At 62.2% G+C, this 13,694-nt stretch overlaps 1 protein-coding gene across 7 annotated transcripts in view; it reads left to right on the plus strand.

The window, feature by feature from the left end:
* The window catches only part of SEPTIN9 (septin 9), a 161,332-nt gene that overhangs the window by 53,773 nt on the left and 93,865 nt on the right, over nt 1–13,694 (plus strand). For 2 of the 7 annotated variants that reach the window (XM_070483698.1, XM_044745795.2), the window contains exon 1: nt 4,217–4,414. The exons of 4 other annotated variants lie outside the window; for them this stretch is intronic. In XM_070483698.1, the coding sequence (XP_070339799.1) occupies nt 4,360–4,414 (55 nt within the window). In that variant the 5' untranslated portion in view covers nt 4,217–4,359. Of the gene's footprint in view, nt 1–4,216; nt 4,415–6,746; nt 7,032–13,694 lie in introns of those variants that run through there. One more of the 7 variants, XM_044745797.2, reaches the window with a different exon arrangement.

Here is a 13,694-nt window from a genome sequence, read left to right on the forward strand (position 1 = left end):
AAACAAAGGTAGTAAATACACGAAAGTCACACTTTCTAAGTATTTTAGTACCTTTGACTGTTGGCCGTGTCCTTGCGTTCTTCACTGTGCTGTGTCTGCATGATACAAACACTGTATGGCATAGGCCACAGCACCTCTCTTCCCGGCTCTGCCTTCAATGCTGTCATGTCGGTCCCTTGAAACTGGCCACGGTGGGAGTGTTCCCTCCCCCCCACTAAACCAGGCAAATGCTACCAATCAGGTGTGGTGGGATTTTTAGCCCCCAGATTGCTGGTTGTTCACCATTAGGCAGCATCCTTTGGAGGAGGGGTGCACTGGTGCACTGGCGTGGGGGCGCCGGTGGAGGTCAGATGCAGACTGGTCCTCAGAGATTTTGGACGTGGAAACTTACTGGAGACTTTGAAGTGGGGAGTGAGGGAAACAGGACTCGAGGGTCATGCCTGGGCGTTTGGCCTGAGCGCCTAGGTGGACGGTGGCGCCACTTCTGGAGGTGGTGGGCTGAGCGAGCTGGGGGTGTGTGTAAGGTGCAGCAGCCATGGATCCAAGGCTCTGGAGCTCAGGAGGCCCTACTGTGCGCCAGGCCCAGACAGAGCGGAGACCACATGGCCCCTGTCCTGGAGGAGCCCTGGGCTGTGAGGTCCGCTTCACAGGGTGTCCTGTCCAAAGGCCCAGAGCGGCTGGGCAAAGAGCCCCGGTCCCCCTCCGCTCCCCCAGCCCCACCTGGAGCTCGGGGTCGTGGACACTGATGTGCGAGGCAAACGGCTGTTTCCACGCATCGGTTTCCTCCCTCTCTCTTTCCCATGCTTTGCCAGGTTCCCTCCCCGGCTGACTGTGGGTTTCTCTTCAGGCCTGCTCCTTCCTATTCCAGAAGGGCCTGCCCTGTGCTTCAGATGCACCTTGCTCCTATCGCTGGCCTCCAGCTTCTCTTGTGAAAACGTGCTGACCGAGCGCCCTGCCCCCACGTTCCCTCAGGACTGCCCCTGCCCCACGGCGTTCGGTACCCACAGTGGGCTCTGGGGCTTAGCAGACATCTTTGGGAGGTGCAGCTCTGACCCAAAGGAATGATTCAAAGGGGGAGCTGAAGGTCTGTGTTAGTGTCCTGTGGCAGCTGTAACAAAGCACACAGACTGGGGGCTTCAAACAGCAGAAACGTGCCCTCTCACAGTGTGGAGGCCAGAAATCGGAAATCGAGGTGCCGGCAAGGCCACGCTCCCTTTGAAGGCTCGGGGGAGAATCCTGCCTGCCTCTTCCAGCTTCCGGGGTCCCAAGTGTCCTTTGATTTGTGGCTGCATCCCTCCCATGTCTGCCTCTGACTTCACGTGGCCTTTTTCTCTGTCTCTGTCTTCTGCTTCTCTGCCTCTTACATAAGGACACTGTCGTTGGATTTAGGGCCCACCCTAATCCAGGATGGTCTCATCTTGACCTCCTTACCTAAAGATCCTTATGCCAAATCAGGTCACATTCTGAGGGTCGAGTGGCTGTGTCTTTTTGGGGGCTACCATGCACCCCACTACAGGTCTCATGGTGGACTTGGGAGGTAGGTGGCCCCTCTGGCGGCGCTCTAATGACACCTTCCCCCCGGCCGGGCCTTGGGAGATGCATCGTCACAGAATGCCAAGGCCTTACAGTTCTGTTTTTCTTGCCAAGTCTAAGCTCACTCTCCACTCTCTGGTGCCGCTGCTCATTTCGTGTGCCTGGTGCCCCTGCCAGGATGGTTCGTCACACCCTCGGCCCTGACTGCCCATGCCCTGGGAAGGGGGAGTGGGATCCCTCATCACCCTCTGGGGATCAGGCCTTATTAAAGTCATGGGGCCTCAGAATGCACACGGCCTTCAGGAGTGATCAAAGGGTGGGGATGATTAAAGGCCTGGGGACAGATGATTTAGGCGGAGACAGAGAAGGCCGAGGGGCCACTGGATCGTCTTCGAGTTTGGAGAAGGTAATTACTGCTTGAAGGGTGGTGCCCAGCTGTTTCCCATCTTCTCTGAGGACAGGAGAAAAAGAGGAAGTAAGTGATGTGCAATTAGAGCAGTTGGTTAGATACAAGAGTGAACTTCCTGGCTGGGAGCATGGTCAAACGCTGGGTTGGGTTTCCTGAGGGAGCGTGGGCAGTCTCCTTACCTGCAGGTGTCTCGGCCTGGCAACAGCGGCCCCAGGGGTTAAAGTGAAGGGGGCTGGAGGCGGGGGATGGACTGGCTGGGCTCTGGAGCAGAGTCATGCCAACATGGGCACTTTCTGGCCTCGGAGGTTGGCTCACTCCTGCCATTGTCCTTTGGGTTCCCACAGGGGAGCATTTGGGTGAGGCGTGCACCCTGGCTGGGCTCCCCGAGGAGATAAGCATAAGTGTGTCTGCCTCTACTGTGAATGGAAGTGAATAATGCACAATACGCGGACCCTATGCTAATCTGGGAGAACTCCACGCCAGCTCTCTGGGAGAACAATCACATGGGTGTGTCTACACCCACCAGGTGCTTTTTATAAAAACACTGGAGAATAATGCTGTGGCCCAGGTTGGATGCCATCCCGGAGACCGGGCCTTTTCCCAGGGGCCTGTGTTGTTGGGCAGTTTCTTAGGGGCACTGGACCACCAAACTCCCATCTATGGGGTGGACAGATGGCCCAGAGGGTTGGACTGGCGGGGAGACCAGGGGCTGGTTTTCAGACGCGAAATGCCCCGGGCCGGTGCAGAAGCTGTTAGGGTGCTCCAGGCAGAGGAGGGTGGATGTACTTCTGAAATGTCTGTGGTTTTGCAGTTCCATGTCCACAAACTCACTGGGTTGAAAATAGTTCAAAATATCCAAAGCATGAGCGAGGGAGTGACTGCTTTTCTTAAAAAGGAAGGACTCGATTTCCTCTACTTAAAACAGCCCACCGAACCCAGCACATGCCGCCCAGGAGGCCCCGAGCCACCGAGCTGGCAGTCGGGCCTTGGCATCCCCTGTGCATTTGGGATCTTTCAGAAGTGGGGGTGTGGGGCTGGCAGGGGTGTGGCCAACCTGGCACCCAGGATGAGCTCTTGGCACACGCGGGCCACCCTGAGGGGACGGTAGTACACAGTCGCCCACCAGCTTGGAGGGGGTTATTCCCTGCTATGAATTCTCACCGGCCCCCTGTCTTTGGGCAGAGGCCCTGAATCTAAGGTGATGAGGAGGAGATGGGGCAGGAGAGCCTGCCGGCTCAGCCAGGGGGAGTGGAAGAGAGCCCCCTTTCTGTTGTCGGTGCCCCACCTGGAGGGCCTTTCCTAGGACTGCATCCGGTTGCTTCTCAAGTTCCAGCTCATCCTTCTGTCCCCAGCCCCTAGGACCTGCCCGCCTTGTAGCTAATAGGGTTAATCGATGTTGAATGGATGGAGCAGCACAGATGTTACTGCCTGGAGGGCAGGGCCGGGCCTGAGGCACGGGAGCCCCGGGCAGCCTCCTTTCTCCCCGTTCCCCACCTCCTTCCTTGAGATACCGCCCGGTATCTTCTCTACCCTCGGCCTTCAAGGAGTCCCTCCTGGGGAGGGCGGGGGCCGCACATGCCCCTGGCAGTTCCGACAGGGGCGCTCCTCCCTGCCCACGCCTCAGTGGGTCACCGCTTTCTCTGTCACCCGCCCCAGAGGGGGTGGAAGGGTGGGGTGGGGAGTAGCTGGAGGGTGTCCCCCCGCCCCCAGGCCCCGGGCCACGTGACTCTTGCTCTCGCCCCTCGGTTCTGAGCCAACAGGCCCGGGTCCTGCCGCCCGAGCCGGGCGCGCCGCCGCTTAACCCTCGGAGGCGCTGAGCGCGGGAAGGCGGCGGCGGCGGCCAACTTTGTTTGGCTGCGTAAATAAAACCTCCCGCACAAGGAGCCCTGCGCCCCAGAGAAGGGGAGGAATCTCGTCCCCCCTCGGCGCCGCCCCCGCGCCGCCGCCCGGCCTCCACATCCGCCCACATCTGGCCGCGGCGGGGCGTCCGGGGGGGAGGGGCCGGGGCCGTGTCCGTCGCCGTCCCCTGGGCGCGGGCCAGGCGGGGAGAAGGGGGGCGCTCGGGTCGGGCGCCCAGGACTCGGCCTGGCCCCGCGGCGGCCGCTCGGGCCCCAGCCCCCCAGGCCCAGCCTTGACAGGCGGGCGGAGCAGCCAGTGCGAGACGGGGAGGCCGGGCCGCGGTGCGGGAACCTGATCCGCCCGGGAGGCGGGGCGGGGCGGGCAGCGGGAGCGGGGAGGGCCGGCGCCCGCCCGCCTCCCCCATTCATTCAGCCGAGCCCGGGGGCCGAGGGGCTCCGCCGGCCAGCTCTGCACGGCGGGAGCGCGGGCGCGGCGCCCCAGCCAGCGCGCAGGGCCCGGGCCGCCCGGGGCGCTTCCTCGCCGCCGCCCTCCGCGCGTCGCGCGGCCCGCGAGCCACCATGTCCGACCCCGCGGTCAATGCGCAGCTGGACGGGATCATTTCGGACTTCGAAGGTGGGTGCCGGGCGGCCTCGGAGGCCCCTCGGGCGACCCGGCGCGGGACGGTAGCGCGGACGAGGAGGCGGGACCCCGGTTGGGACACCCTCCCGTCGCGCGCCCCCTCGCCCACTTGGGGGACCCGGTTCGGGGCACCGCGCGCCCTCACCGGCCCCTGCGCGCTGCGCCCGGGTTTCCTTCCTTTTATTGTTGTTTGGGTTTGCCGAGCGACGACAGCCTCCTCGAGGGCTCCCGGGGCTTCCTCGGCACTGCCGGGCGCGCACTTTCCCTCTCGGCAGTCACTCCGTCCCCTCCCGCCGGCGCTCCCCGTCGGCCTTCGGGCCCCTTTGGCCTGCGGCGGGTCGGGGGAGTCGTTACCCGCCTCCGAGTCCTGCCCAGGAGGACCCCCCGCCCGCCCCCCCCAACCAGTTTCGGGGCCGGGGCTGAGCCGAATCCCGGCTGCGGAGGGCTGGCGAGCGGACACGGCCCGGGCGCGGCGGGGTCTAGAGGGGGGCGTCCCATCGGCCCCCATCCAGGCCTGGGGACATCCTCATCTGCCTCCCAGAGAGTCGGGCTGAAGGGGGAAGGAGGGGCCTGCGTGCCGGTGGGGAGCGCATTTCGGACCCCTCCCCCCTTCGGGGTGTACAAAGTGCGGAGAGACCTGGGGGCTTCTCCCTCTTAGACCAGCGCGGCATCCCGCTTCTGGGATGTGTGTGCGCGCTTCCGTGCGTCCTCGTGACTGCCTGTGGCTCTGCGTCCTGCAGTCCTGCGGAGTAAATAAAGCAGTCGGAAGGGAAGCTCACACAATAGTCTCCAGCACTTCGGGCCGGATTTCTGAGGGGCGGGCCCGCCTCTGCTGGGACCTGGAGCCCCCGCCCCTCGGAGGGGCTCCCAGGCAGCCTTGGGCAGAGCCCTATGGTGGGCCGCTGTTGGAGAAGGCTGGGCTGAAAGAAGTTACAGACGTCCAGGTGCCAGGCCAAGCCGGGAGGTCCTCCAGCCCCCGTGGCCACAACCAGAGCTGGGATCTGGGTGTCCTGAGCCCAACCTCCCACAGGGCCCACCTGGGGTTAGCCCCATGGGCAGGGCACTTCTGGGCACCAGAGCCCGGCTAAACCCCAAGCAGAGCCCCAGCAGCGTAATTCTGGGCTGGGCCTGGACTGGCCTGAGCAGGGGGGTGAAGAGACAGGAGGGAGTTGTGGTCCAGTGGCCAGCACACCCTGTGCAAAGGACGCATGTCCTGTCGCTGGCTCAGTAGTGGGAGGGCCTTTGCGACTCAGGCACTAATACCCAACAAGGGGAGTTCTGGGTCTGCAGGGCTGTGATGACTTGTACCCGGCCACCTGGACATCTCAGGGCGCCTGCTGGTGCTGGGGTCTCCCCGCTAGGCGACCTTCTGTGGGTTGCCTCGAGTGTAGCCCTCCTTACAGCTGCTGCTTTGAGACTTTCCTGCTGCTCCTTGGGGCCCTGCCCTCTCCTAAATGCCCAAGGGCGAGAATTAGCCGACCTGGAGACGGCTGCCCCCTTGAGGTCTGGCGCCGTGTGTACGTGCTTGTGGTCTGTGGGAGTTGGGTTGGCTTGCAGATCCGTCACCCCAAAGCGTTCCTCTGGGGGTGGGATTTCTGGGGAAAGAGGGGATGCAGTGGGAGCCCTGAGGCAGGATGGGGAGGCGGAAGTTTGGGGGTCGTGTGGTCTTACAGCTGTCACAGTTCATGCCATGGACGTCGTTAGGGCCTCTGCCTCAGGTCCCCGTGAGTAACTGCATCCTCACCCCTACGTGCCCCATCTGGAGGCGGTGGCGGCCTCTGCGGCTGCCTCCCAGGCGGCTTCTTGACCCTCTAATTTAGAGGAGACAATGGCCTCATTGAGACCATCCTGGGGCAACAGTTGGCGGCCCTGTGACTCCGGGGGGAGATTTCTCACTGTGGGGAGCGGGGCCTCAGACCCTCTGGTTCTCTGTGTGCATCAGTCTCCGCGTCGTGTGCCCTGGAAAGTTTGAAGTGCTCTGACGACATGGGACTGGGGCGTTAGAGGCCTGGGCTCCCCAAGTGGAGGTGTGCATGAGCGTGAGTGTGTGAGTGTGCGTGAGGGCTCCGCATGGCCAGCTCGGGGACCAGGAAGGCGGCTGCCCTCAGTGCCCCAGGAACGTGGAGTGGAGCTGGGTGTTGGGGACAGACAGCCTGGTTGACCGTGGGGAAGGACTGATCAGAGAAGGAGGAGAGTGTGTGACCCAGCACAGTGGGTGCTCAGAGCTGGCAGAACGGGGGTGGAGAAAGGTCACTGCTGGGTAACCAGGAGAAGGCCTCGTGGAGGAGGCGGACCTTGGGCCCAAGTTGGAATTTGATTGCGGGAAGGAGGAGGAGAGCTTCCCAGCCAGGGCTAGCAGGCAGGAGCGGGGGAGACCGGAATGAGCTGGTCCAGTTGGGGGCTGGGGCGTAAGGAGGGGTCAGCTTGCCCATGATCAGATGGGCCAGGTCGTGGAGGGCCAGGCGTGTGGTCAGGGAGCCTGGACCCTCTTGGAGAGGCGGCTGGAGCGGCTAAGAGTGGAGCTGGAGGAGCGGGAGGCCCGGCTGGGTTTCCGAGGGGCCAGCTGGGGGCCTTTGCGGGGCCGCCCACATGGTGTCTTGGTTTCTGCAAGGTAAGGCGAAAGGAACAGGGAGGAAACTGCCAGCTCAGAGGCAGCTGCCGCTGGGCCCTGATGGCTCCTGAGGCCGGCGGACCTGGCTCATCACGAAGCACGTCTTGCCGGCTGAAGGACCGAGGCCCCGGGGGCCACCACCAAAGCAGGGCGAGTTCCCAGACGCCTTTCGTTACTGGGGGTGATCTCTTGCCCTGGAATCCTGCAGCGGGGGCCGAGGAGCCCTGATCGGGGGGTGGTTTGGAGCTGGTGGCAGTATCCAAGCCAGCACAGCCTGCCATGCAGGGCAGCGGGACAGCCCCCTGGGGTGGGGTGTGGCGTGGGTGCCCACCTGGAGCAGAATGCCCCCCGGGGCAGACGGGAAGCTGCCCTGGGCAGAGATGTGTGTGATGTCTGGAGCGGGGGCCTCGAGCTAAAAATGCCACTGATGCCCCTCGGTCTGGGCACGTCTGCCCCCCGCCCTGGCAGCACCCATCCTTTTCATCATTTTGTTCCCCGCCTGTCCCCCTGCCCCGGAGGAGCCAGGCACTCAGTCCCCGTGGGTGGGATTGTTAAGTTCTTCACATCACCGAGGACGGTGGCACGGGGACCCAGCCCGTCTTGTCTTTTGGACGTGTCTGTCATGTTCAGGTCTCCCCTGGGGACGGAGAGGTGGCGGTGTCCTCCGTGGACACAAGCCTCTTGCACCCGCCTTTGCCTTCCCTTCAGGGATGGGCTCGGGGCGCTGTGGAGATCCCCCAGGGAGGGGCAAGAAGAGTGTTTCCTATTTTGCTGATAGAATTTTTTTAGAGAGTCTCATTTCCCACTTTTCCCGGCGCGGATGGGCCTTGAGGTGGCCTCGGCCCCCGTCGCTGTCCACGTGATGCGGTGGCAGGAGGGTGACCTCTTGGTTTCTCTGGCTGCCGGTTGGTGGAGGCTTGGGCAGTTGCACGGCGTGCTCTTGAGTGGATGCAGGCCAGATCTGTTATCGCAAACGCTGTTACAACGCGGGTCTTTGTGTAACAAAAGCCTTTCCAAGTGCCAGCTGTTGGCCTCCTTTCCCCACCAGCCAGCCGTGTTTGCTGTAACCAGATTTGCACGAGAGAGAATCCTAAAGTCCTTGATGTTTGTTGAAACAGAATCTGGCCCGGAACCCGGGCGCCTGGTCCCAGAGCTGTGTTCTCTCGCCTAGAGGAGGTCTGGCCTCCTAAGATTTTCGCTGTCCCCTGGGAGGACCCTCTGAACTGGGCCCTGGGGGCAGTGTGGGCTCTGGGCCTGGGACAGGAGAGGGGGTGGGGGTGGGGTGGGATGGGGTGGGAGCAGAGAGAGGGTCTCCTGGGGGGATGGGACAAGCAGATGTGCTTGCTCGTCTGGGAGCCCAGACACCTCTGGGACATGGGCTCCTGCGTTTGCTGGATCCAGGTGCCTGTTTCCTCCCTGGAGGACAAAGCCTGTTGCTTGGTGATGGGTGCAGACCCGTCCCTAATTAGTGCCAGTGGCCCTCTTGAGTGATGAAGCCTGCTTTTCAGCGAGACTCGGGCCTCTTGTGAATACCACGTCCCTGCAGTTCATCCCTCTGGGGGGAGGCTGGAGCCGTGGAGGCGACGAGGTCACTCAGCTGCCTGGACTGGAGTAGGTCTTGCTGGGGTTCTGCTGGTGCCAGCTCCGCAGCTCAGAGGGGTCAGCTCTCTCACGGGCCGACAGCCACCTGCAGCGCTGGCCTGGTGCTCAAGTCCAGAGCACGGGGTCAGGCGTGCCCGCTGTCCTGCCTGTGAGGACGCAGCAGACAGCGCGCGCCAGGTGGCAGAGGCACCTCTGTGGTCGGCTTCGCAGCTGGGCTGAGGGTCAGCCCTGGCCGGCGGAGATGGGGGTGCGCACAGGAGACCCCACTCTGTGCAGTGTCGGTCCGGGAAGGCTTTCTGGAGGGCATGGGTCTCCAGGCAGGTATTAAAAGAGGCGGTCGGGCGGAGTTTGCATCCGAAGGGAGAGGGCCTTTGGGGGACGAGGGGGACAGGGCAGCCGAGAGCCCTGTGGTGTAATGCTTAGGGGGCGACCTCATTCTGTCGTTTGAAAGCTGTGTGGTGTAGGGGAAGTGTCTTAGCTCCTGAGCCTCAGTTTCCCCCTCTGTCGAGTGGGGTTATAAACACCTCTTTCTGAGGGTAGTCCTGGGTTTAGGTGGGATACACAGAGAGCCCTGAGCCGGGGTCCTGCTCATGGGAATGTGCTGGGTGCTGCCATTGCTGTTGGAGCTGAGGGTGGGGGGCGAGTGTTTGCACGGATGGGTGGGTGTGGACTCCTGATGTAGGGATCTGGGTGATGGAAGGTGTTCAAAGGCCCAGACAAGGGCCTGTCTGATGCCCCCGGGGGATGAGGCTGGACAGCATGGTCAGCACTGCCCAGGGGTCCCTCTGAGTCTGGCAGATACTAGGCTCTTGGCCACACTGTGGGAGCCCCTGCTCCACCCAGCAGACATTCTGTGCGGACGTGCCACGGCTCTCTCACCGTCAGAGCGGAGGCTGGGTTGTGTGGGCTGCAGGGTTCCTTCACTGGGGAGGTCATCCCAGCCTCCTCTGCCATCCCCCACCCGGCAGAGTGTCACAGATGGGTGGACCACAGGCCTGCCTGAAGGGCCAAGTGTGAACAGCGGCGTGGGCACGTGCTGGATGGCTCAACTGCGAAGACCATGGGATCAAGCACTGGGCCTGCTGGCTGGCACCCTCCTTGTCCAGCAGCCCTATGTGAGTCCTGACTGTGGCACTGAGCTCTGAGCAAGAAGCACAGTCCCTTCTCAGGCCAGTGGGGAGAGCCGTGTGTCACTCACCTTGGGGGCCAGGTAGCTCCTCACCCCGCTGCCCTGCTGAGGGCGTAGGGAGCCCGGGCCCGGGGTGGGGGCCTCCATGCCTGGAAAAACAAGCCCCCCAGAGCTTGAGCCCCGGGGTCAGCGGTGGGCACAGCAGGTACAGTGCCCGGCACGTGGTGGGCACTTGCTCAGGCCAGTCTGCGGGGAGGCTGTCCTGCTGGTGGGGAACAGTGACACCGTGGCCCATTCGTGATGGAGTGTCGCCAAGGGAAACGGTCACGTGTTGCTTAGCGACAGGGATACATCCTGAGAAGTCCATTATTAGGTGATTTTGTGGTTGTGGGAACATCACAGAGTCACTCACACAAACCTAGATGGTGCTAGGCTGTGTGGTCCTAACCTTGTGGGAACCACTCTCCGATGCGCCGTCTGTCATGGACTGAAACGTCGTTCTGTGGCGCCTGGCTGTACGAATGTGCAGGTGCCCGCTGGCCTGTAGCAGCCAGGGGACCATAGTCCCAGCCCGCCCCTCGGTGTGCTCTAGTCCTCGTGTGCTCGCACTGGCCGAGCAGCCTGGGGTCCCTGCTTCCTCTTTCTCTTTCCATGCTCAGAGGTCGGGCTGTCACAGTCTGAGATGAGCCCTGCACCGCTGTTCGGCTGTCACTCCTGCTGCTCCTGGCCTGAGTTTACCAGCCAAATGCCCCTCTCTCGCCGTGCTGGGCGTGGGCTGGCCTGCTGCTCAGAGGGGTCCCTTTGGGGCACAGACAGGAGCACAGGACAAGCATCGAGGACCTGGGGGCCAGGCCCAAGGGATCCATGGTGGCCCCCAAACCCAGCACAGAGTCCCAACTTTTTCCCGGCCAGACTGGGTGCTCCCCACCTGGCTCAGAGCCCCCCGAGGGCAGGGCTGTGTGTCTTTGCTCACTGTCCTGTGGCTGGAACAGTGCGCTGCGTGCAGTAGACCCTGGAAGACCTGGTGGTGTGTGTAGGACGGTGGGGTGGTGGGGAAAGGGGCGCTGGGCAGCCAGGGGTTTCTGGTGGGGCATGCGTGGGAGGTCGTGGCCCCGGGATGTTTCACTTCTTCTGATTCATCCCAGAAACCCAGCCAGGAGGCAAGTTCCTGTGCTTTCTCTTGATAAAGCCACTGAGGAAAGATGGTCAAGCAGTGGCTTTCTTTCCAAAGCCCTCTTGATTTTACCCAAATTTGGAGGTTCTCTGGGTTGCTTGTGAGACTGGATGGTCTGGAGCTCTCTGGAACACAGTCCCAGAAGCCTGAGGATTTGTAATCTCTCCAGCCAAACAGACCCAGCAGTCGGCTCCTAGACACCCCTGGCGCCTAGGACATATCTGGGCGCAGGCTGTTTAATTTGGTCTGGACAGAGCCTGGAGGCTTGCTTCGGCCTGGACCAGGAGACATTCTAGAAACTTCAAGTTTGTTGTCTTTTCTTTCTTTTGTTTTTTTCTTTTTTTCCTTTGGTGAGGAAGATTGTCCCTGAGCTAACATCTGTGCCAGTCTCCCTCTACTTTGTATATGTGGGATGCCGCCACAGCGTGGCTTGATGAGCCGTGTGTAGGTCCGTGCCCAGGATCTGAACCTAAGAACCCTGGGCTGCTGAAGCGGATCATGTGAACTTGACCACTATGCCACCAGGCCAGTCCCCTGTTGTCATTTTGTGTGTGTGCGTGAGGAAGATTCCCCTGAGCTAACATCCATTGCCCATCCTCCTGGTTTTTTTTTTTTTTTTTTTGCTTGAAGAAGATTGTTGCTGGGCTAACACCTGTGCCTGTCTTTCTCTGATGGGTGGAGCAGGCCCGCACCCAGGACCTCAAACTGCGACCCTGGGCCACCGAAGCGGAGCGTGCGCAGGGCCGCAGGGCCGGCCCCACCCGCCACCCTGTTGTCATTTTTTAAAGTGCTGCCGATGCCCAGAAATTTGTGCAGCAGGACAAAAGGATGGCCTCCATTTCAGTGGGCCCTCCACGCCCACCCCGGTGCTGCGTCCAGAGCCGGGCTGCCGGGGAGGCGGGGAGCTGGGAAATACGCTCGCTCTGCCTCTTTCTTGCTGGAGTTTGGGGTTTTTCCCTGCCTATCCCCTGTCTCCTGAGTCTCTAACAGCCCGTCCCGGCATTCCGGGCCCCTGGTGTCTCTGGGCCAGCGGGGCATGCAGGCCTGCAGCACTGGGTGCAAAACCCAGAAAATCAAGGGCCTGGCCTTGAACGCAGTAGTGCCCCCCACGCCCACACAGCTAGAGCTTCCTGTGTCCCTACCCCAGGAGACGCACCTCCTGTGGGAGGCTGCAGCTGAGGGTCCCCTGGGAAGCTGGAAGGGAGCCACCTAGGCAACAGACAGCCCCCTCTCTGCTCGCGGGAGGTTAGTGGTGGACCAGTCTCCTCTTTCTTTTCAGCGAGAAGAGGAGCAGTCCCGGGCAGCGTGAGTCTGCTAGGGTCCGGCCGCCTTGCTGACTCCCCTCCCTCAGGCAGCGACCTGGAAGGTGCAGATGTTTCTGGTTCTGACCGTCCTGATGGGTTTCCTTACTCCCCAGGCAGGCTCTCGTCCGGTACCCTGGCTGGCCCCACCCTGGGTGCAGGAAGGCAGCTCTGAGCACGGATCTTTGGCCCTCCTTTCCACGTGGGTGGGCAGTTTCCCCGCGAGGGGTGGGCTGGGCCCCTGCCCTGGGTCCCCCGGAGACCGATATTATCTACAGTAAAAGCATACAAGTTTTCCTGGCTCCAAACCAGCCTTGGAGGGGCAGCCTCTTCTGCTGTCGCCTGCCTCCTGGCCCACGTTAAAAGTCAGGGGAAGGAGTGTACTAAAGTGGCTGGGTTTTGGATTTTTCCTTCAGTTCAAAATGAAGTGCTGGAGTCCCTCCGTCCTCGGTCAGGCCAGGAGGAGGATCGCCGCGGTGGGAGGGGCGGCCGGCTCGTTCATTTGTTTATTCAACAGCTGTCTGGGGCGCCAGCTAAGTGCTAGCTCTGTTCTAGGTTTTGGGGCTCCAGGCGTGAGCCCAAGAGAGGGGTAGGTTCAGGAGGGCTTCCTGGAGGAGGGAGCACCTAACCAGAGTCCCGGGTAGTTTACCGGGCAGGGTCTCCAGGCACATGATGCTGACTGGCTTCTCTTGCGATTTCTGCCAACATGTAGTTTGTTGGGGAGACCCTATTGGGCCCATACCTGGCCCAGGTGCTCTCGGCACTGGGACAGGAGGTGGGAACAGAGGGCTGTGCTTGCAAGTGTAAGTGGGGACATGGAGAGGATCCAGGCTCCTGTCCTCCTGGTCAGGGGGCTGAGAGAGCCGGCAGGGGCGTGGGTAGTGAATGATCCAGGCGGCAGAGAGGCAGCGGGTATTAACTTAGTGGGGGTGGAGTGGGCTGAAGTCTGGAGTGGCAGCTTTGGACCCCTGGCCTCCATCAGAAGACCCCAGAAAGGGCTGCTTTGTTTTTCTGCAAAACTGAAAAGAAACCCTTGGCAGGCCGGGGGCCCCTCACGGGGGAGACGGGGAAGGCCATCATTCCTGGGCACCTTTGCAGGCCTGGTGCAGCAAAGAGAGGGGAGGGGGCCTTGTGTCCCCTTCCTCCTGGGTTGCTGCCCCCACCCCAACTCCGGCCCAAGTCTTGGGGCGCCTGGGGGGATGGGGACACTGGTACGGGAGGAAACCTGCCTGCCCTGGCTGCAGCCCCGAGAGGCTGGGCTGGGGGGCCCCCCTCAAATATTTACATCTCTCCTAATATTTAATGGTGAAGCCAGGCTCCTGCAAACAGCTGCCCTGGAGCCAGCTGTCGGCTCCGGCCTCTCCCTCCCCGCCTCCCTCCCGCATTCTTTGTCTCTGACCCAAGTGCCGGCCCTTTCAGCTGTCCCCCCTCCCCCCCAGTGGCTCACAGGCGCTTCC

Source organism: Equus asinus, chromosome 13 (genome assembly GCF_041296235.1).
Source record: "Equus asinus isolate D_3611 breed Donkey chromosome 13, EquAss-T2T_v2, whole genome shotgun sequence".
Taxonomy (NCBI): domain Eukaryota; kingdom Metazoa; phylum Chordata; class Mammalia; order Perissodactyla; family Equidae; genus Equus; species Equus asinus.